This window comes from Microtus pennsylvanicus, chromosome 6 (assembly GCF_037038515.1).
Source record: "Microtus pennsylvanicus isolate mMicPen1 chromosome 6, mMicPen1.hap1, whole genome shotgun sequence".
In the NCBI taxonomy this organism is placed as follows: Eukaryota; Metazoa; Chordata; class Mammalia; order Rodentia; family Cricetidae; genus Microtus; species Microtus pennsylvanicus.
The window spans coordinates 31,893,050-31,916,892 of NC_134584.1; the positions used below are offsets into that span (position 1 = coordinate 31,893,050).

Below are 23,843 nucleotides of genomic sequence, written 5' to 3' on the forward strand. Positions count from 1 at the left end.
GACTTCTATATGAACATAGATTAGTTTAAGATTAGATCATTGTGAATGACAGAAGAGTGTTACTCAATAATTAAAGGGAAACGTTCCACATATTTCAACCGTTATTGCAAAAAGGAATAAACACCCGTGAGGGCTCGGCAGAGGGAAGTGCAGACCTCCACACCGCTGCAGCCATCGCTCTACTGCAGCACAGGGAACAGGTGGGATTTAAATCAACAGGGATGCTCTCCAGATAAAATGAACAGAGCTCTTATGTGGGAAAGGCAATGTTCCCGCCAGTCAGAAGGTAAGTTCCCTGCTATGTCAGTGTCTCCACACCAAGCAGGACAGAATGCATTCTTCTGGAAGACTTACTTAAAATGTCCCAGTCAATTGCAGTGGTGAAAATAACAAATACCCCTTTTCTTATGCAATGTTTTCTGGGGTGTGTGTGTGTGTTGTGTTTTTTTGTTATCATTTCAACCCATTTGATCTATTACCTTTTACTCTTTATCTTTCTGGATGAAATAGAGAAACACAGCCTCAGTTTTCTCTACCAGGTTTTTTCAATTATCTGAACACTTCAGTGATTGAGAATGCCAGTGCCAGCCAATTGTAGCATCTCGTGCACTATACTTGGGACCCAGGAATGCATAAAGAAGGAAGCTGCACTATTATTTGTGGCAAGAAGATCTCAACTGTTGTTAAGAAAAGTAACAGCTTGTAGTGATTCTCAACCTCCTTAACACTGTGACCCCTTAATACAATTCCTCATGTTGTGGTGACCCCCAACCATTTATGTATTTATTCACTGATTGATTGATTGTTACTTCTATAACTATCATTTTGCTACTGTTATTAACTGTAATGTAAATATCTGATATGCAGAATTTCTGGTATATGAATGACTACATGGGGATTGAGACCCACAGGTCAAGAACTGCTGGGTTAGAGGCCATTGAAAGTAGACTCTCTCCATTGTCTGCTTTGGACCCTACCTCACAAGTGCCTAGCTTTGGATTTAAAATACATATTAAAAGATGGAGGTTGTCAGGGACTTGTTGAGTACCATTAAGGAAAAGCTCCTTTGTACTGGTCAAAAGGATAGAATTTAAGTTTGGGCTCTTGTGCTGAGTGGAGTCATGACATTCTGTTGTTCCCTAGAGATTATAAGAGTAGATGCTATTGTCTCCTTCTTTAAGAATTAATTCAACTGTGTAGGCGGAGTTCATTTCCTGGCTGCACAGACCCGAATAATCACACAGAAACTATGTTAATTATACCACTGTTTGAACAACAGCTCAGGCATATTTCTAGCTAGCTCTGATATCTTAAATTAACCCATTTCTATTATTTTGTATTTTACCAAGATACTTGTGATTTATTACCTCTTGCTTCTTGGGAAGGTACATGGTATCTCCTTGACTCCGTCTACTAGATCTCTATATGTCTTCCAGCCTGACTTTGCTCTGCCAAGCCATTGGCCAAAACAACTTTATTCATTAACCAATAAAAGCAACACATATATAGAAGGACATCCCACATCAAAGCTGGGCCTGCCAATCACCTGGCAAAGAGACACTCACCCTCCAAAGCAGATTCACCTAAAAACATGCTAAGGCAATAGAAGGGTAATTATCCCACTAATGAAGCAACACAGTGCACATCCCCGAAGGCCCACCCCAATGCAGTTGCTGACAGTGCTTCCAGCATGTAGCACTCTTGAGCCTGCTTGCTTTTCTGAGTTCTAACTAAAAAAATATAACTTTTCCTTTTCCTTCTTTCTGTCTTATGTTTGGATACTGGCCAAAAGCTTAAATAGGCTTTTCCTGACCCTCTGGAATATGCCATTCTTTTTCTGAAGCTCCTCTCCCGTCTACCATGCAGCTGCTTGCCACCCTCCACTTCTGAACATGCTGGCTTTCTTTGGACCCTAACTCAAAAAGCACAATTCTCTCCTTCCCTCCCTCCCTCTTCTTCACCTCCCTCTGCCTGACAGCTGCCAAGATCACAGCTTGCAGATTTTCCTTCAAACTCTTATAAAATGGTCCTCAAGATTCTTTTGGAGTTTTGAAATAATTTATTAATGAAACTAAAGACCCTAAATGGGGTGCTAGGGAAATGGCTTGGGGCTTAATAGATATGCTGCCCTCTCAGAAGACTAAAATTTAGTTTCCGGAACTCCATAAGGTGACTCAAAACCTGTAACTCTAGCTTTAGGGGATCCAACACCCTGGTTCTGCCTCTGCAGGTGCATGCACATACACACATGCGCGCACACACATGCACGCACACACACTTATCCAGGCACACACAGAGACACATAAATAAATAACAGTATACATCTTAAAGATAAAATAAGCCCCAAAGGAACCTAAATTTTCCTGGTAACACTATGCATGCATACTTTTTTTTTGGTCCAGCTCAGCAGCTCCCTGACACCAAGGATCAAGTTTTGCTCATTCGTTAGTTGATTTAAGTTTGATTCTTATCACAGTGCCTACTAGATTTCCTGAATACCCAAATGTTTACCAGGCTGTCTCTTTAGTTTTTGGTCTCTGCACATGGCATACGGAAACCTGAAGACATTGGTAGGTGTGGCCTTTCTTAATAGTCTTCTAATAGCATACTGTTTCAAAGAGAAAGAGCTCATGGGTATTGTTTCATGTACCCAATGATCTAACTTTTGCAAAAATTAAATACTACAAATCTGGAAATTCATACATAAAATTCTTTTGAAAAATAAAAGACATGACAACATTGTACCATACAGTCTGTCTGTCTGATGCTTTAGCCGGCTTAGTTAAAGGGTTCTGCTCTCCCCAAGTGTTATATTCCCTATTGTGCACCTTTACTTTAGCACGTTTCTTCCAGTTTCTTAAACTCTCAGAATCTTAAAAAAACATTTGATTTTGTGGTTTCATGTATTTTCCATGAAACATAATACACTTCCTATTTAATAAGTATAGAAATTCTTTTTAAATGTCCATGTATTGTCAAATGCCTTAAGTCTTTTTTGCTGTGATAAAACACCGTAGCCAAAATAGCTTGGGGAGAAAATGGTTTGTTTAAGTTTACAGCTATGCCTCAGGCCCCAGTCCATCATGAAGGGAGGTCAGGGCAGTAAGTCAAGAACCTGGGGGTGGGAACTAAAGCAGAGACTGTGGAGGAGTGCTACTCACTGACTTGCTTCTCTAGCTTATTCAGCCAGCTTTCTTATATCATCTAGGACCACCTACCCGGGAATAACATCTCCCCAGCAAGCCTTACCCAGTCAATTAGCAATCACAAAGACGCAGCATAGATTTCGCTTCAGGTAAATCCTATGGAGGTTTTTTCCTCAGTTGAGAGACCCTTTTCCCTAGAGGCTCTAGCTTGCATCAAGTTGATATAAAAATAGCCCTCACATCAAGTTTCCATTAAGTATTAGAACTTGAAAATGAAAGTTAAATATAGTGATAGCCGTAATATACAAGCCATTATATTCTACCTTTGAATTATTGCACACCACCAACGCACAGATATCTCTTATATCTCAATGATAAGGGTATATGTATGCATGTCATTGAACAACTCATTTTGAAATAGCACAATAATCAAAGAGCTTGAGAAATTACAAATATTTTAAAGTAAATAAAATTGAAAGTACCCTTCTCAAAACTTGTGTGGAATAATGAAAGCAGTGCTTAGAGGGACATTTAGTTTTGAATAAATACACTAGAAAATCAGAGAGACCTAAAATCAGTTGCCAAAACTTCCCCCTTTAATAAATTACTAAAGCAACCACAAATGAAACCCAAAGTAAACTGAGAAGAAATAAAAATTTCAACAGAAATCAAATAAAAAAGAAATCAGCTTGGCGGCCAGGCAGCAGCACCCTCTCCTGCCAACCAACCCCCACCACAACAGCAACCACCGGGCTCATTGGCCCTGCCTGCACCAGGAGGAACAGTGACCACAGGACTCACTGGCCACACCTACACCTGGAAGGTCAGGGACCACTGGAGCCACAGGCCCCAACTGCACCCAGAAAAAGAGGCCCCAACTACATGTAGAGGAAGAGTAACCACCAGAGCAAAGACCCACCTGTGCTGATTGGAGGAAGAGATGCGTAGGTGGCAGTATAAGAATATGTTCAACAACATAAGGAGCAATATAGCAGCACCAGAAACTAGTGGTTCTACAACAGCAAGACCTGAACATCCCAACACAGATGAAGCAGAAGAAAAATCAATAAATAACTTTATAAAAATAACTTTATAATGGCGTTAGAGGCCCTTCAAGAGAAAGTGGAAAATTCCTTTAAAGAAATGGAGGAAAAGACAAAAAAAAATTGGAAGAAATAAATAAATCCCTTAAAGAAAGCCAAGAAAACCAAGAAAAAACAATCAAATAAGTGAAGGAAACAGCCCAAAATATGAAAATTCAAATAGAGACAATAAAGAAAACACAGACAGGATTCTTCCTTCAAGGTTGCCTCTAGTTTCTACTGTTCCTCTTCCACATTCAAAAGACAGTATAAGGTTTTCTAAAGTTACACAAGTTCTTGTCGCTTTATGTTTACTTTCTTACCGTTTTGGTATCATCAAAGGAGATGCTATTGGACACCAACCTCAAGAGTATCCTTATTGTGCTACTTTTATGCTTGAAATATTGAAGCTCAATTGTGTGCTTCCTGATCATCTCATTTGGTAAGACCAGGGAGGAGATTGTATCTAGTTTTTCTAGTAGCTTCCTCTGTCCAGTTTTAACTCTTCCACCATTACTAGAGGTAGCAAATCCCTTGCTTGCCTTTCAAAAGCATATATTCTCATTTTACCTTTAATAGAGCTATGGTCTGCTTTATGAAAGTGGATGGACCTGAGTATGAACATAATCACTGACGGCCCAATGCAGTTCTAAAAATAACATTTCATTAAAAGGCCAGAAGAAGCTTTTCCTAAGTATGGCTACATTTTTAAATCCACAGGTGTTCTTAGTGAAAAAAGAAGACGAATAGAAGATGACCATGAGGATTTATATTACTTTCTCTCTCTCCCCTCCCTCCCTCTCTCTATTTCTCTCCCTCTCTCCCTCCCCCTCCTCTCTCTCACACACACAGGTATTTTATTCCATATACTGTACCTGAACAATTGCAATCACATGGTGAAATTTCAAAGACAAAGGTAAAACAAAGATGGAAATGGTAAAAATACCACAAAAGGAAAACACACAGACACACAAGACACAGACACACACACAAGAAAAACAAACAACCCCTTCCCTCTTCCCCCCGATTTCCAATATAAAGGGATATCTTTAAGTGTCTGGCTACTGTGTGTCACGGATGTAAGATATATTTTTAGTTTTTACAGTAGCCCCCAGAGTAAGTATCACATCCACTTACATATCAGAAAGCCTACCCAGGGGCTGGAGAAATCTATTCAGAAATAGAAATATGCAGTTAATGCATAGCCTCCTAGACCAACTATTTCTTTTGCTTTTTATTAATTTTTTTAAAAACCTTTTTATTAGCCGGGCGGTGGAGGCGCACGCCTTTAATCCCAGCACTCGGGAGGCAGAGGCAGGCGGATCTCAGTGAGTTCGAGACCAGCCTGGTCTACAGAGCTAGTTCCAGGACAGGCTCCAAAACCACAGAGAAACCCTGTCTCGAAAAACCAAAAAAACAAACAAACAAACAAACACCTTTTTATTGATTATTTTTATTAATTTTTTAAAAACCTTTTTATTGATTATTTGTGGATTTCACATCACCTATCTTGATCCCATTCATCCTCCCTCTGCCTTTCAGCACCCCTCCCAAGATAAGACAAACTAAAATTTAAAAGAAAAGAAGAAAAAGGAAAATCTCATTGTGGAAGCTGAAGTGTGATACAGTGAGTCACACCATCTGCTCTTTGGTCTATACAGGATTACTTGCAGGTGTTCACTGCAAAGAGACATTGAAGTCTCCAGTTTCTGCTACACTTTGACACTAGGCTCTCACTGGCACTCCTCCTGGATACCCTGCTGTTGTCCTGTGCCATGGAGATTTTGAAACTTTGAAACTGCAGGACTGGCCCCTTCAGATGCTATGTCAGATCATAGATGGGGTGGATGTTGGGATGGGTGAACTTAACTACCCTGGCTCTGGGCCTGAGTAGTTGCTGGGTTGGTCAGCCCCACTGGTTCTTCCTAATTTTCAACACTAGAGCAACTATTTCTTATCATTCTTAAGAAATATTTCCCTTTTATTTAAAAAGAAAAGTAAAATAAAAGAAATAACACAAAAAGAACAAAGGATAGCCACCAAGAATAAACTCAAAAGGCAAACCTTAGGCTGTGTTTGTGAGTCTGTATTAGGGTGTTGGCCCAGCATGCTGAAGGCCATGGCTCCATCCTCAGTAGTGGTAAAGAAAAGGGGGCTGATCACTGCACACTAAGCTGCTTTTGAACCTAACATTTGTTAGTACCTCAGTTGAGAACATGTTCTGTTCACGTGTAGTTAGTTGTAAGATAGAACAGCAGAGATCTCTTGGGTCTCACTGTTTTCCTCCACGGTTATCATCTTGAGAAACTCTATTTCCATCTTGCAAGTATGCTAACTTATGACTTAGTTTACTCCTATAAGTATGTTCAGTTCTGCCACCGGCTCAGATGTCCTCGGAACATTTCTGCTTCTCCTCGACATTACAGATGACACTGAGGTCACTTCACAATCTCTGTGCTTCTGCAAAGCACAGCTGGTTGTGTTTGGCTGGTGGCATTCTCATCGCTGCATTTTCTAAGTCACCATACTATTTCAATTGACCCCTTCAGAACAGATTGTATCTACGCGATCTCCGTCAACAATAAAACATCTATAATCAAATGGCTACAATAGACCCTGAAGAGTATGCTCCCCTATTCCGGACCGGGATCATTTTACTCCACATGCTTTCAATAGCCCTATGATTTCTCCGAAACTCTGAAGTTTAAATATTCTAAAATCAAGCATATGGATGTTTGGTTTTTCCTCTCCACCCATTTCTTCTCATGGGTTGCCATTGTGGCAAAGTTCCTTTTGTGACTTTGAATGAATCATAAGTCACAAATTACTTGATCTCCTTATTGTTTTTTAGGGTTTTGTCTGTTGAGTCACTTTTTTGCTTTTTAAATATGCTTACAATTTTGTTTTTTAAAAAAGCTGTGATATATTTAAGGATGTGATGACGTGCATATAAAATACAATTTCAAGACTGCTCAAATAATGTTTTATGGTGTTCATACTGTCCCTTCAAAAAATAGGAAAATTCAATTCTCACATGTCATTGTTTGACTGAGTTATTTCTTTCCACTAGAAGCTTAACCTCTTAAAGGTGAAATCATATATGCTTTCTTAGTGTAGTAACTGTAGCATATTACACAATGTTGGCTAATAAGGTACCTATATGATTAGCAATTTGTTACTTTTTATACTCAAATTTATCCTTCCTTACCTGGTCTAAGAAAACGAAGACTGGTACAGCAAAGAGGTTTTTTTTTTTTTTTTTTTTTTTTTAACCTTGTGGTAGTTTGTTCATCCTTGCCAGTATGGGGTGCTAGAGGGGCACTATGGGGAAAGAGATGTGTCTCTGGTATGATCCTTCTGCCAACATGCTGAAGCTCAGTTTCTCCACCACCCAGCTTTTGAATCATGCCAGTTCCCAGCAAACACAGCATGATGGGCTTTTTCAGGTCCTGCTCCTGCAATATGTGATAGACAAGGAAGTCCAGCACCCAGCAGATTCCTCTATGAGTCCTTCAGCGTCTACACAGTAGGGCACCCTGCTGAGATGCTTCCTGGGAACAGCTTCCTTGGTACCTCCTTTCGACGTCATGGTGATCACTGATGTGTGACTGTCTCTCCCTCACATACATAACAGAGGAATTTCCAGGTTTTGTTAGCATTGGGCTATGATGACTTCTCTGCTCTCCAGTTGCCTCAGCCACGTGCTTTCCTCAAGCTCTGAATCTTGGTAATCCACTCATTGGAAGGACTTTTTTAAACCTGTGTGGCTACCTGCTTGGCTGTATTCTGTTATTAAGAGTTCTCTTAACTTCATTTCTATTACATTAGTTAGTAACCCTGTACACTCAACTTTCTATGTCCTATCTGCTATGTAATTGGTCTCCTAAGCTGTCTTTGACCGATAAAGTATTCAATAAATGTCTGTTCATTTTTCCAAACCAAGAAGACCTCGTCCAGCGTTTTGGCTTTTCATACGTGGTTTACATACTTGAGTCCATGTAATAGAGCAAACATATTTAAAAATTTATAACTTATATACACTAGAGATGTATAGAAAAGATGGCATTGAAGGGCTAAAGACAGGAGGAGAGTGCCACACCTACTGGGAAAACCATGATGGGAAGATGGTGGAAAAATGAGGACTACTGAGAACTCAAGAACAATGGCAATGGGTTTCTGATCCTACTGCACGTACTGGCTTTGGGGGAGCCTAGGCAGTTTGGATGCTCACCTTACTAGACCTGGATGGAGGTGGGTGGTCCTTGGACTTCCCACACCTCAGGGAACCCTGATCGCTCTTCGAGCTGATGAGGGATGGGGACGTGATCGGGGGAGGGGGAGGGAAATGGGAGGCAGTGGCGGGGAGGAGGCAGAAATCTTTAATAAATAAATAAATAAATTTAAAAAAATAAATCATTAGGCTGGCGAATAGATTGGCAAATGTTTCCAAGCACTTATTTCCAAATATAGGAAAAAAGTGCCAACTCTCTCTTCCCCTTAAAGTCGATCGCTAGGATATTTTTCTCGGCAGTTAGTACGGTGTAGATGTATGAAAGCAACATTTTTATTCAAATTATTTTTTAATCTGCTGTTACTCAGAACAACCTTAGAGGACTAACTCCAATTCATTAATTCCCCACATTTAACGCATCTGAAAACAAGATGAATCACACAACTGCAGGCTTCTATAGCTGAGGGCTCTCGGCTTCATGCCGCCCCGTAGCTTCAGAGGAGAAGCTGAGACAGGCTTCCAAGCCCACCAATATGACCTTGTCCTTTATAAATTCAACTCTTTGGTCATGAAGATTTCAAATGTACAGACCTTTAGACAGGCCATTTCCTTGGGCCATTAGCTGCCTGAGTTTCTATCAGTCACACCAAACATCCATCAATGACCGTTTTGTCAATGGGGAGGGAACACTTGGTAAATCTGTCTGGGACTGGCAAGAAATTTAAAACTTCTTACTACTCTCACAATATAATTTCTCACTGATAGGAGGGTAGACAAAAGCATGATGTGTTTTACATCTGGCAATGCCTTACTTTCCAAGAAATGTGATAGCAACACTTAAAGCTTCTCATTTTCATGTACCTGGCTGAGCAGGCCTTTTTCTGCAACCCGTCACCCAGCGTCTTGGGTTGCTATGCTCCTACCTTCATTCCACAGAATCTTTCTCGGTGGAAGGAATGGTTGACCTCGTTAGGTCAACCTCTCTGAGCGACAGTGACACTGTGAGCCTTCTCTCGGGGGATTCATCTGAATCAGTCTGATGTACATTTCAAACACGAGGAATGAATAGCAGCTGGAAAGTGGAATTTCAGAATGGCTTCAGCCTGTCAATGCTTCCTGCTATGGTCCTGTGAGCTTTCTTACCGCTGGTTGTCTAACCAAAGCCTTTCAAGTGAGCAGATGTGGGTGATTAGGGGTCACCCGCAGACACATTTTCCTGATGGGGACATTAGCGGTTTTGTTTTAAGAACTATCTATCCATTTTCCCATAAACTAGGTTATGCACGAGAGCAGTATGGAACAAGGGAACAAAATCAGAATATTTGTCCCATTGGGTTTAAAGGGTGTGGACTTTATTTTATGGCTTAAGCAGAGAGCAACAAATCTAGTTCTATTCGGGGAATTTAATTTGCATCTCATTAACTACCTTAGCAAAATTCAACATTAGCCTAGAAAGGCTCATTTGATTAACGAACTAGTGGCCATTACTTCTCACAGGCTAATCGAGTTAATTTTAGTGGCAGTAATAATGTCTCCCTGGAAAGTTACTGTGAAAACCGAATAAGCTACCTCACATATTCTGGGTGATTTGCAAATTATACAATGCTTAAACAAATATAGACATTTCAGGACTATTTATTGCTGTGTGACAGCCTCTAGGTTCCATTTTTCCCATACATATTCCTAAGAGATGTTACATCACTATTTAACCAAGGGGAATCTAAGCCTGACTTACTATTAACCATGTTTCCAACTGGTAGGTTAATTCTATAAATATATTTAGAAAGCTTGTAGTGGCGTTTCATTCATATTTTAATAAATAAAGCTTGCCTGAAGATCAAAGAGTAAAAAAGCTGCCTTGGTCAGCCTTACAGACCAGGCAGTGGTAACACACACCTTTAACCCCAGTAGCCACACTAGTTTGCCATTGATACCAGGTGGTGCATGCCTTTAATCCCAGTGGTGAACACCTTTAATCCCAGCCTCTGAGAGGATGAGGATTATAAAACAGGAGGAGACAGCTCTTAGTCACAGTCTCATTCTGAGATTCCTGGAGGCAGGATTGCCATTCCGGACTGAGGTTGAAGTAGGAGACAGCGGTTGGCTGCTTTGCTTTTGGGATCTCAAGGTGAATCCCCAATTTCTCTCTCTGAGGTTTTTATTAATTGTGCCTCAAAAACTATCACAGACCAGCGATGGACAGCCATAAAATTGTTAAACAGGTATATACATTGAAAGCAGAGTGGTGTGCGTGTGCGTGTGTACTTTTTTTGCAGCTCTGCTTGAGACCAACACAGCTCTTTACTCTTGCCCATATTGTGTGCAGAAGTTGGGAGTTGGAGCCCACATCTGGAGAGGGTATAAAGGCCTTCCAGTTCCAGGCAATCAGAGTGGGAGATGCTATTTCCTCTCCCTCTAAACCAAAAGCAAGACTCCGAGGGAAGCAGGGTTTATATGTGAGTTTCTGCAGTCACTTTCCTCCTGAGCTGAATAGTGGGCAATAAATGGAACGCAACACCGCAGAGTAGTGAGCCAGACACAGGACGGGCTACATGGGCACCAGGATCCCACAGTTCTGAGAGCTGGGATATTGCAGGTCAAGCTATAGAACAGCCAGGATACCGTAGTCTGAGGTCCCTTCCAAGAGGGCTACCTTAGTTGGGGTTTCTGTTGCTGTGAAGAGCCATCATGACCATGGCAACTCCTATAAAGGAAAAGATTTAATTTTGGTGGCTCGCTGATAATTCAGAGGTTCAGTCTATTATCACCATGGCAGGGAGCATGGCTACCTGCAGACAGACACGGTGCTGGTGAAATAGCTGGGGGTCCTACATCTCACAGTCAACAGGAAGTGGTCTATGACACTGGGAGGTATGTTGAACATAGGAAACCTCCAAGCCTTCCCCCACAGTGACACATGTCCTCCAGCAAGGCCATACTTACTCCAACAAAGCCACCCCTTCTCATAGTGCCACTCCCTTTGAGCTTATAGGGGCCAATTACATCCAAACTACCATAAGGGTACTCCACTGAAGATCACAGTAACCATAATCAAGCCTCTTTAGCCACCACAATGAAACGTGATTGTGCAAAGGACTTCATCTGTCCAGTTAGTTATTCAGAGATCTCAAAGAAGCTGGGTTATTCACAAAATATCTCTGGAAGATTCCATAGATAGACATGTCTAACTTTTAGATGGAAGAGACTTCAAGCATGTCACACATACCTGAAGATATTACCTCTATTGGTGTTTATGCTTATCCTGATGTTGATATTAATATGGCCTCCAACAGGCAGGGTAGACAGTGAAATCTCAGAATACGGCCAATCAATTCCATACTAAGCTAATATGGCATGGTGTTTTTGAAAGATCCGTAAGACTTTTTTGATATATAAAGAAATATATTGATTTCTTTTTTTAAAAAAATAAGTTTATTTTTTATCTTTTTTTATTTTATTAGTATTTTTACTTAAAAATAAAATTTCCACCTCCTCTCCTCCTCCCATTTCCCTCCCCCTCCCTCTATCTCCTCCCCCCTCCCTCTCCAGTCCAAAGAGCAGTCAGGGTTCCCTGCCCTGTGGAAGTCATTGGTTTCATCTTATGGAACCACTATGGAAAACAGAATAATCTCATTTTAAAGATAGATGATAGCAAAAATAAGCTTAAGAAATGCCAGATCATAGCTTATAAAAAAAAGTAATATTAGTCCCCAAAAAACCCATCCACTGATTAAAACCTCTGCTTAATTGTCACTGGTATATAACATACCTTTAGAGTGCACCACCGTAAGAGGAAAGTCAACGTAAACCTATTACAGACTGGTAGTACCCACTCCTGTGCTTATTTGTTCTCTGGACTCAGGGTACAGCCTGTTTAGCTCACTCTACGCAAACCTGTAAGACTCCAGGTCCCACGCAGAACTCAAAACCACAAAAGCTGGATTAATATACATTGTGGTGGCAAACAAAACAAAAGACTGGGAAGCTGGTTTATGGGTCAGCTGGAGGGAAACTGGCTCAGGTACTGAACTTGAGGCTAAAGGATAACCAGAATGTTCCCTCCACAGTTCCTAAGTGTCAGCTTCTTCCTTTGCAATGACAAAGCAGCAGTGTGTGTGTGTGTGTGTGTGTGTGTGTGTGTGTGCATGTATGTGTGCATATGTATGTGTTTAGGGGAGGACCTCATGCTAAAGCCACATCAGATTCTTCTAGCTTCTGGGAAGAAGAGGAAGAAAACTTTTCTCTCTCACTATTTGAACATGGGAGAAATAATCTGATACCCTATATCACATGACAATTACTGGACATAGAGTAGACAGAGGAGAGCTATCAAGAATGATATCTTAGAAACACATTGCCCTTGCTGGGCGGTTGTGGCACACACCTTTAATCCAAGCACTCAGGAGGCAGAGGCAGGCGGATCTCTGTGAGTTCAAGGCCAGCCTGGTCTAACAGAGTGAGTTCCAGGATAGCCAACATTACACAGAGAAATCCTGTCTTGAAAAAAAAAAAGAAGAAATAGGAAACCTGTCTCTGGTTCCAGGATTCTGGCCATGAAGAAAAAAGACTGTTAGTGGAGAAGCAATAGATACTGGACAGACATTTAAAACTGCAATAAAACTCAACATGCTACTTGATTAATGGAAATGTACCATGAAGAAAAATGTCAGATAAAGCAAAAAAAAAAAAATACATACGAAGTCTTGACAGTCAATTTTCACAGATATGATTGGCTGTGATAGGGAGCAAGGTACAGCAGAATTCATTTAGGTAATGTTTATTTTGCTCTTCCTAGAATGTAAATTTATCTATTTGGTATAGCCAAAAGAAAAGTTAATGCCAGGCATGGTGGTACATGCCTTTAATCCTATCAGCACTTAGGAAACAGAGGCTGGCAGAACTCCATGAGTTCAAAGTCAGCCTGTCTATGTAATGAGTTCCAGGACAGCTGGGACTGCATAGAGGCCTTGTATTAATACCTCCTGCCCCCTGGAAAAAAATGAAGAAAGAAACAATAATGACTTGATTGCTGACCTAATGTGTGGTCATTCTAACAGCTGTTGTTGTGTTTCCCCATGTGGAACTGCACCATTCCCAAGTGAGAAAAGAGAACAACACATTTATCTCTGTCAATCTGTAATTTTTATTGTAACACTTAACAGGTTTTTAAAAATATGGCACTCTTTGAACAAGACTCTTGAGCCATCTATTCAGGTGTGGACAATGCTGGAAACATTCTTAGAAGCCCCTTGTCTTAAAGTAACAGACTGGAATGATAAGCAAGTGCATCTGAAGACATATCTATATCAACAATAATATTTTCAAATGTTTCCTCTATGATAGACATATTTACTCTCATGGACCTTGTGCCTTCTGAGACAGACAGGTTCTTCTTATCAGTGCTGGCAGCGGATGCCTTCAACCATGGAGCCAGTCAGAAAGGCAGTACTGCACAGGGAGTACTATTGGGGAAAGCCTGTCTTCCCCTTCACATACTGTACAGCTTAGCTGTGGCTATACTTGAGAAGTGAGTTTCAATGATACCCATCACCTAAAGCATGCATACATTCCTATCATTAGTAGCAGAAGAACGGTATATTCCAATGTGCAGACACCAGCTGTCCAGCCTGGCTTCAGGGTGCCTAGGCTTTCACCCATCTGATCCTGAGGAAGCTTCTGAATTGACGCTTCCTGGTAACTGTCTGGGACTGAGGCTACTTCGGAAGGAGCATCCCTTATAATCCCAAGCCACTCTGTTCATTCCCCAACACAAAGATTTGCTAACAACACAGATCTGAGACCCTCCCATCTTTCCCGCTACACAGATAAGGCTAAAGTAATAGTACTCTGCTAAGTGAACTCACTCAAGCAGATGAAATATCATTTTTTTCCTGTAGAAAAAAAGGCATTCACTGTTTACGATCTTTGCTAAGCAGAATGGAGAGCCTAATGGGGAAATATCTTGGAAGATCATTTTTGTAAACACTGCTTCTATTGTGATTTAGGACTCATGATAAATTGCCCACAGTTTTTTGGTTTGTTTGTTTGTTTTTTTTTGGCTTAGGAGATGTTGTATGAGTAAACACTGAGCCTCAATAACAGAAATAGAGTCTTCTGAATACAAAGTATAGCACAGTATCTGAAAATAGGAGAACTAGGCAAGTATGTCAGGAGGTTTCTAGTCCTCTTCCTGTAGTTAGCCTCAGCTGTTAGTGCACATAAGTAGATGGTTGGTTGTTTAAAGGCAACATCTGGTGGGATGCCAGCCCTGGTAGATCTATGCCTTGTTCTTTCCTCTGCTTACTTTCCCCAGAGACATTCCTCTTTGCCTTCTTGGGTATCTATCTGGCTATAGGAAGTGTGCAGGGAAGGAGGATATTTTTAAAGAGCCAAGCAAAATCACCAAATCAGAGCTTTCTTTCAATACAAGAGGAAAGCAAAAGATATATAGTCATCCAAAAAGTATTCTGCCTAAGCCACATATTCACATGAAAACTTTCTCTCAGGACTGTTACGTCACGGTTTAGTATATACAGCATGAAAGATGAACATCCTTTCAATGTGAGCACCAATGGCAAAGACAACCTTCTTAGTAATATGAAAGAAAACCACAGTGAAATGCTTCCCTATTGTTTTTTGTGGAAACATTAGAACACACTCAAGGGAACAGTCTACAGCTGCACGCACCCAGAAATACTAGAAGAAAACTAGTCGAAACTTCTGGTTAAATATATAATTTTGATTACTGACATCCTTTTAATTAAATCCTATGTGTTCAAAAGGAAATCTTAGCATCCTGGGACAAACGTCCTCTCCACATTTCAAGTTGAGATCTGCTGCATTGGCATGAGTTTTGGTGACACCTGGTGAAAGAGAGAAAGAAAAGTTCAAAGTTTACCACAGCATGTTCAAGTACGGTTCCAGTTTATTTTTAATTTAATTTTTTTTTAAATTAAGAAATAAAGACTGAAGGAAATAGTAAGTTTCAAACATGGCCAACAGATACAGAGTAAAGACGTCCTACTTTATATTACTCAGGGGTTCATCAGCAAAGAAATGAGTGACTAACCAATTTAACTTAACATGCACAGCCAATGACATTGCAGAGATAGCGGGCTTTAAGGCGGTAGGAAATCACTCCCCCTCTCCACTTTGGCCCATGAAGCGCACAATGACTAATACAAGTATGGACACAAAGAAAAGCAATAGTGCAGAAGGTCAAGCCAGTTACACTCCCACACGGTTGGGAGAGGGACTCATGAAGCTACACACCTAGCTGAACAACTACTGGCAACTGATGGCTGTGAGGGGAAGGGGAGTCATTTTTCTTTGGAGGCGTGGCCCTTGGTGAGTAGTCCAAGTTAATCATTATTTGATAAATATTTGGGACGAGCCTTCTTTCAAACTGTGAGCACAAGGGGGGAGAAGTGAACGTTGGTTGTGAAAATATTGGGTCATGGTGTCACAAAGTAGGTACTCAGATGGCCAATGCACAAACAATTCTGTAAGCCAGTGATTGTAAGAGAGATGCAAAGGAAAGCCCTGAGAACTGGTGGTTAGAAGCCAAAGTGGAAGAGCATGGGAGTTCCTCACAGAATTAAAAATGGAGCTTGCATATGGCCCAGTCACCCTACTTCTGGGGTAAGTCCAAAACATTTAAGAACAGGATCTCAAAGAAATACTGTATACTAGGGTCTATAATTGCAATATTCACAGTGCCGAAGAGGTAGAGGTCACCCAAATGTCCAAGCACAGATGAACACTATAATGCCCTGAAGAAACTGGAGAGGGCTATATTATGCTCATGGATTGGAAGAACAATAGTTAAAATGTATACACTATTCAATGTAATCTATAGATCTAATGTGATTCTTTCTTTAAAAAATGTGCATGAGTGTTTTCCCTGCATGTATATATGTGCATCATGTGTGTGTAATGCCTGTGGAGGCCAGGAAGAAAACACTGGATCCCCTGGAACTGGAGTTACAGACACTTGAAAGCCACCATGCGTGTGGGTGTAAGACTGAAGTTAGGTCCTACTCAAGAGCAGCAAGCGTTCTTAACCACTGAGCCATCTCTAGCTATGAAGTTCTTATTCAAAATACCAGTCACCTTCTTCATAGAACCAGAAGCAATACTGTAATTTAAATGGAACCACAAAAAATACTTGAATAGCCAGGGGCATTTTGATCTACAAGGGCAAAGTAGGAAGCATTACAATATTTGAGTTAAAATATACTGCAAATCTATGAAAACTGAAATAGTGTGGTGATCTTACGTATTGTAAATCTATGGCAACTGAAACAGCATGGTGTCTTTATGAAAACAGACATAGATCTGGGAGAAAGGATAAAGGCCAGTCATCTAAAGTCACTTGCTTTGGACAAACGCACTAACAATCTTGCAAAACTGAAAACACTGAGGAAAGGCTAGGTTTCTTATACATGGTGCTGTGAGGCCTGGATGTCCATGGGAAAAACTGGATTAGACCCCCTCTTCTCCATGTGTCAATCACAAAATACGAGACTCTGAAACTATAAAACTACCAGAAGAAAACAAAAAAGAAGCTTCAGAGCAGAGGAACGAGCAAAGAGAGAAAAATGCACAACGGGCATAAGCCTCCATGCGCATCTCTCACAAAGGATTGACAACTAACACACCCATGACAAAAAGTCAATATCCAGAATTCATATGGAATCATATATGGAATCCAAACAACTCAACAGCAAAAACATTTCTCAATACAATTAAAAGTGGGCAACATGGCTGGGTGTAGGGGGTACCACATCTTTAATCCTAGCATTCAGGAGGCAGAAGGAGGTAGATCACTGAATTCGAGGCCAGCTAGGTCTACAGAGTGAGTTTTACGCCAGCCAGGGCTATCACAGAGAAACCCTGTCTCAAAACAAGCACACATACAAACAAAAAAGCGGACAATAGATCTAAATAGACATGAAAGCAAAATATACAAAAAGCCAACAGGTTATATATAAAATTATTAATCATTAAAAAAATCAAAGCCACGATGAGATGCTAGTTCAACCCAGTTATATTAGCTATTATCAAAGAGACATAGATAAGCCGAAAGGTTATATATAAAATTATTAATCATTAAAAAAAATCAAAGCCACGGTGAGATGCTAGTTCAACCCAGTTAGGTTAGCTATTACCAAAGAAACAGAGATATTATTGCTCTTGGTTTTTCTGCTAAGACCAAATGTAAAATCACAAAGGAGCAAGTGCTGGCAAGGATAAGGCAGGGACATTTGATAGGAACAGAATAGCAAAGTCATTGTACATCACTGAACATCAGTATAAGATTTTCTCAGAAATTAAAAATGGAATCAGCATACGATCTAGCAATCTAACTACAAGGATGATAAGACCATTACAGCAATGATACAACTACATTCCCTATTCATAAGGGCCAAGAAAGAGAAGCAATCTGTTTGCCTACCACCTAATGAACTGATATAGAAAATGGTATTCATGCATGACAGAATACTATTAATAAAAAAAATGAATGACTGAATTTTATGGCAACACCCATGAAACTGGAAGTCAATGTTTTAAATTAAATAAGCAAGACAGCACATTAAAATGAGTAATGCACGATCTCACTTGCATGTAGAAAAGAGAAAGTAGGAAGTCACAGGAGGTCCCAGTAGAATGGTGGCTCCCAGAGGTTGGGAGGAGAAGGGAAAGAGGGATGAGCTAGAGTGACTGCTGAGTGCCGAGTTATTGTTATAACATGTGATATGATGCTGTGCACTGGCGTGACGGCCTGTATTTATAACAGCAGTGTGCACGGATGTCCTAACACTGGTGGAAAGGATTTTAAATGTTTCCATCACAAAGAAATACTTGAGGATAGGAATGTTGATCCTGACTTGTATACAATGCATACACAAGTTAAAACATCAAAATATACCTCTTAAATGAATTTCCCTATCAGTGTAGTAATAGTAAAAGGAAGGGATGATACAGAAATACAAGAAGGACCACGGGGACATTTTCAAACCTACGAAGATAGGACAACTAGCAAGGTAGTACACTCACCTGCCCCCCATGTGAGTATATAACAAAAACAGCCAATTTCTTTCTGAATCACCCACATGAATGACAAATAGCTAGATAATGAGGGTCTTGTGCTGTGTATTCATTTGCAGCAGAAACTGAAATTTCTGCAGATCTCTGAAGGTGTTACCTGACACAGGTGTTATTCCACACAGAGGGAAAACAAAACAAGAAAAAAGAACGGCTGATCAAGCACTGTTTGCTTGTTTCACTGGAGTAAGAAATCCTAAAGAGTTCAAGTAGAAACAAATCCCCTTCCTTCCCCTGAGGTGACGAGAAAGCTAATTAAAATTTGCTTTTCAAGCAAGGTATTGCTGGGAGACTGCTTTTTTTCCAAAGGGAAATTCAGAAAAGGTTAGTAAATAAAAGACCACGGTACAGTACCAGGAGTAGTTACTATGTACACAATGAATTATACAACAAAGGCCTTTCAAGGAAATTTGCTATGCACTTGTAGGTACAAACAAACCTGTGTGCACAGGAAGTTAAATATGAAATCTATGAACATCGTATCAAACAATGTTTGTTAAATGCATTTTTCTAACTTTATCTCATTATATTTCACTATAATTAGTAAATGGGTCCTGTCACTTACTGTTTTAGAGACATATATATTCCATTTACCTTGGTTAACTTTAAGTTAATTGCATCTATCTGTCAACCCTAACAGGAAGGTGACTGAAGATTTATAATAAGCACCTCTAACACACACACACACACACACACACACACACACACACACACACACTAAATAAATAAATAAATAAATAAATACAATTTTAAAGTATAAATAAGTGTAACAACAAAAATTTTAATAGAAATCCTCCCTTTCGATTTACTGGGTTTCTCACTCCTGAGTTTTCTGTACACTATTTTCCTGCACTTGTTACATTCTAATATAGCGGATGGGCGTAAAGACGCAGAGGTGACGCAAGAGAAATGCCCTCATCAGGTGGGTGTAAGAGTGAGCAATGCTTACTTTTCCACAAGCGGCTCACATCATGATTAGCCCAACATGACAAAGAACAGATGATTCCCAGGACTTCACGCAGGGCAGATGACTGGGAGCTTGTCCTCTGTCTCTGGTAGCTTCCTGGGGTCCTCCTGCTCCCATCCCACACCCGGCAGCCCTGGCCTAACTCACACACTGACGATTCTAGCAGCTCTCACAGGAGGCTCCCTTTCCTATTCCTGCTCAGATCAGCCCCTTAGATACTCAGAAATGGATGGTTAGGCTGTGATCCAGTGCAAGAGGCTGGCGCTGTTCACGGAAACACTTACCGCGAAGTCACAGCCGGTGCTCTTCTTTATGTCGTCGACAGTCAGGCCTTCCCAGAGCTCAATCAGCGTCAGCCCGTTCTTCTTGTCCACATCAAACACAGCCTGAGGAAGTCAAGAAAATGACAATGACCACTTTCGTCATGAAAATTGTCACACAAAGATAGATGGGCGTTCAAGAGAGAAAAGATCCATGACCAAAGACTGAAAAGCAACAATGAAAAAATGTCCACTATAACTATTGTAAATGATACCAGATCCTTAACCAGTCACTATTTGGTGACTACACTGGCATCTTCTGGCATTGTAATAAGTTTTGAGTTTTGTTTTTTTAAGCTGTCTTCCGTTTGTTAGCTCTAACACATTGACCAGAGAGGTGACCAACAATCTGAAGAGAGAAAGAAATGACCAGAGTGGGAATGAGGCAGGGTAGAGCCGGAAAGAGAAAGGATAAGGATGTTGGGAAAATGCTGCTTGGTAAACGATTGTAGGAAACAAAAGGAGACACTGTGGTGCCCAAGAGTAATTATAAACTAAAAGCTTCCCTGGCCCTGAAAGGCCAGCCAGCCTAACTAAGTAGCTGTTCAAATTCTTTCTGGTAAAGCTCTTCAACCTTTAAATTCCCAAGGAAACACATGGGACCCAAAAGGAGGGCATGAGAACCCACAGCCTTTTGGTGAGCAGTTCTAATGGCTGTGGTAGTGTCTAAGGCAGACAGGAATGCTGACCCCCGCCTGAACAATCCATCTCCAACATCACAGCCATTGTACCAGCTCGTGATGGTACCACCATAGCATCACCTGACTCGGGAAAGGACTACAAAGCCTTCATCACAGCTTTCTACTTGAGACTTCTTCAGAAGTCTTCTGAGATGGTTTCTGGGCCATCTCGTTCTAGGGTATTTACTTCTTGGGGAATATTATGTGCTGGTAATAACAAGGAAAACAAAAACAAAAACAAAAAACAAAAAACAAGCTTTAACTATGAGACCCAGATGCTTCTCCGTCCGGGGCTTCAAACCCTGCTCTACAAGGTCTCTGTGCAGCAACATGGCTTCCTCTGTCAGCTCTCATAAGGAGTTTCCTTTCTTAGACTTAAAGGTTATGTCTCCCAGGTTTTCTTCCATGGACTTAAATTTATCTATTATTTGTAGTCTTCTGTCTCTACATTCAAACACCTTTGATGTCAAACCCTATACTGTCATGCTTAAATACAGCACAAGCAAGAAGGCAACGCACAGGAGGAAGAACAGTGGCTTTTGAGCTGGCTTGTCACACACACAGCTCAAAACCTCGCAGCTAAGTGGTCTGGGGAACTTGTCTTTACAACTGTGATCAGAGAGCACACAAAAGCCTCCCTGAGGCTGTGGTACAGGACACATATAGGAAGATAATACATTCTCTGCAACATGTCTGGGCCACAGTATAGGTGTGCTATTACTCCTTCGCAGAGTGCCTAAGCCAAGGCAAAGGCGATAATCACTGTCTCCAGCCAGTTTATATTTTCTCTCCAGTGGGAACAGCACAGGACAAGGGATGCTTACTTTCCTTGTTTGTTTGACAACATGGCTGATTCTACTGAAACGATGATTTAACAGGAATTAGGTTTCATCTGGTGTCTAAGGCGCAAACAAAAGTTTGATAAAAATGGAGAGGAAAATCTAAAAGTTAAATTGTTAACGGCTATTCAAAAATGATACTGAAACTACCTTGTCTTACAGGTAAGTAATTTAATTACTTTATTACCGCCATAAAGGCTACGTTATGGATCCGATAGTTAATTACAGCCAGGTGATGATGAGGAAGCTAACTTTTATAACCCAATCCATACAACAGGGAACAATTATAATTGCTTTCAAAGGGCAACCTAATGGAATTTTCCTCAGTGCTGATTATGGAATTCTAGTTCCTTAACTGCCATTGCCTTTAATAGCACTGCATCCTCACCTACTCATCCAGCAGCGTCTATGGAGCACTGCATCCTCACCTACTCATCCAGCAGCGTCTATGCAGCACTGCACCCTCATCCACTCACCCAGCAGTGTCTATGCAGCACTGCACCCTCATCCACTCACCCAGCAGTGTCTATGGAGCACTGCACCCTCATCCACTCACCCAGCAGTGTCTATGCAGCACTGCACCCTCATCCACTCACCCAGCAGTGTCTATGCAGCACTGCACCCTCATCCACTCACCCAGCAGTGTCTATGCAGCACTGCACCCTCATCCACTCACCCAGCAGTGTCTATGCAGCACTGCACCCTCATCCACTCACCCAGCAGTGTCTATGCAGCACTGCACCCTCATCCACTCATCCAGCAGTGTCTATGGAGCACTGCACCCTCATCCACTCACCCAGCAGTGTCTATGCAGCACTGCACCCTCATCCACTCATCCAGCAGTGTCTATGGAGCACTGCACCCTCATCCACTCACCCAGCAGTGTCTATGGAGCACTGCACACTCATCCACTCACCCAGCAGTGTCTATGGAGCACTGCACCCTCATCCACTCACCCAGCAGTGTCTATGGAGCACTGCACACTCATCCACTCATCCAGCAGTGTCTATGGAGCACTGCACCCTCATCCACTCACCCAGCAGTGTCTATGCAGCACTGCATCCTCATCCACTCATCCAGCAGTGTCTATGGAGCACTGCACCCTCATCCACTCACCCAGCAGTGTCTATGGAGCACTGCACCCTCATCCACTCACCCAGCAGTGTCTATGGAGCACTGCACCCTCATCCACTCACCCAGCAGTGTCTATGCAGCACTGCACCCTCATCCACTCACCCAGCAGTGTCTATGGAGCACTGCACCCTCATCCACTCACCCAGCAGTGTCTATGGAGCACTGCACCCTCATCCACTCACCCAGCAGTGTCTATGGAGCACTGCACACTTATCCACTCACCCAGCAGTGTCTATGGAGCACTGCACTCTCATCCACTCATCCAGCAGTGTCCATGGAGCACTGCACCCTCATCCACTCATCCAGCATCCACAAAGGAGCACCTGCTCTGCATGACTCACAGAGGTAAACATTCAGCTTCCTTCCCTGAGATGCCAAAGATTCAGATTAGCTGCCTTGACTTTCCTTTCCAACAGCGTCACTTGCAGTTCAGGCTGATTGTGGCCACGTGCTTATTCCAGTAGTGACTGCACTTTTGAACTCAAATCTCCCTTTGTCTTTTTTTTAAATCCCCGGAACATAAAATTGAAGGTGTCAAACTAAACCTCTTTCTTTCCTGCCCCCTACTCTTCTCCCTCTTCCTCCTTTCTCGATCTTTGCCGGGACACAGCAGCTCAGACATTCTCTCTTGTTAGAAAATGCAGGCCTCTCCTTCCTCACCAGCTGTGCCCTACCCATCAAACCAGGTGAGTCCAATCTCCCAAATCTCTCTAGACTATCTCTCTGGGTTGTGATTTGGGACCTTTTGCGTTTTTTACCTAGACCGCTGGTGGACCCTTTCAATTAGATTTCTCTTCCTCTTTGTCTATTAGAATAAACAAAAGTTATACTGTTCTGACTAGTGAAAAGTAGTTTCCTAACTAATGTAAAGATCGCTGAAGGGTTCCCCATCCCTCTCCTGATAAGAAACACATTTTTAGGAGAGCATCCATATCCCTCCCTGAGCTGACCCCTCACTGGATTTTCTTCTGTAGTTCAGAATACAGCTGCCCTCTTGAGCTAAGCTATCCCATTTGCAGGTTCTTCAACAGGCAGGGCTTTCTTCCCTCCTCTGAGACTTTGTATGAGTTTCTCCTTTACCTTCTTTGATTTTCTTTTCAATCATAAAACTCCAATTTGTCTTTCAAGACTCACTGTCCAATCTATCAGTTTCCTCAGCAGGATAAGTATGACACCTTTGTTTAAGGAGATGATTGAGTTCAAGTTAGTTACCACGCTAAGCGTCACAGGAGCAGCAATGAAGGAAACGGGCAGAGGTTAGAGGTCATTTCAATACTTAGCTATCAGTGCTAAGTTAGGCTAAGTGAAAAGATGCAGGGAAGTACTCTCAAGGCATG

The 23,843-nt window shown here is 41.5% G+C and overlaps 1 protein-coding gene across 1 annotated transcript in view; it reads right to left on the minus strand.

The window, feature by feature from the left end:
• Window positions 1-14,459: 14,459 nt before the first annotated feature.
• Window positions 14,460-23,843, minus strand: part of Oxct1 (3-oxoacid CoA-transferase 1) — a 117,421-nt gene continuing 108,037 nt past the window's right edge. The window contains exons 16-17 of the mRNA XM_075975970.1: window positions 19,818-19,919; window positions 14,460-15,322 (exon numbers count right to left, since the gene is read on the minus strand). Of these exons, the coding sequence (XP_075832085.1) occupies window positions 15,281-15,322; window positions 19,818-19,919 (144 nt within the window). The 3' untranslated portion in view covers window positions 14,460-15,280. The remainder of the gene's footprint in view (window positions 15,323-19,817; window positions 19,920-23,843) is intronic.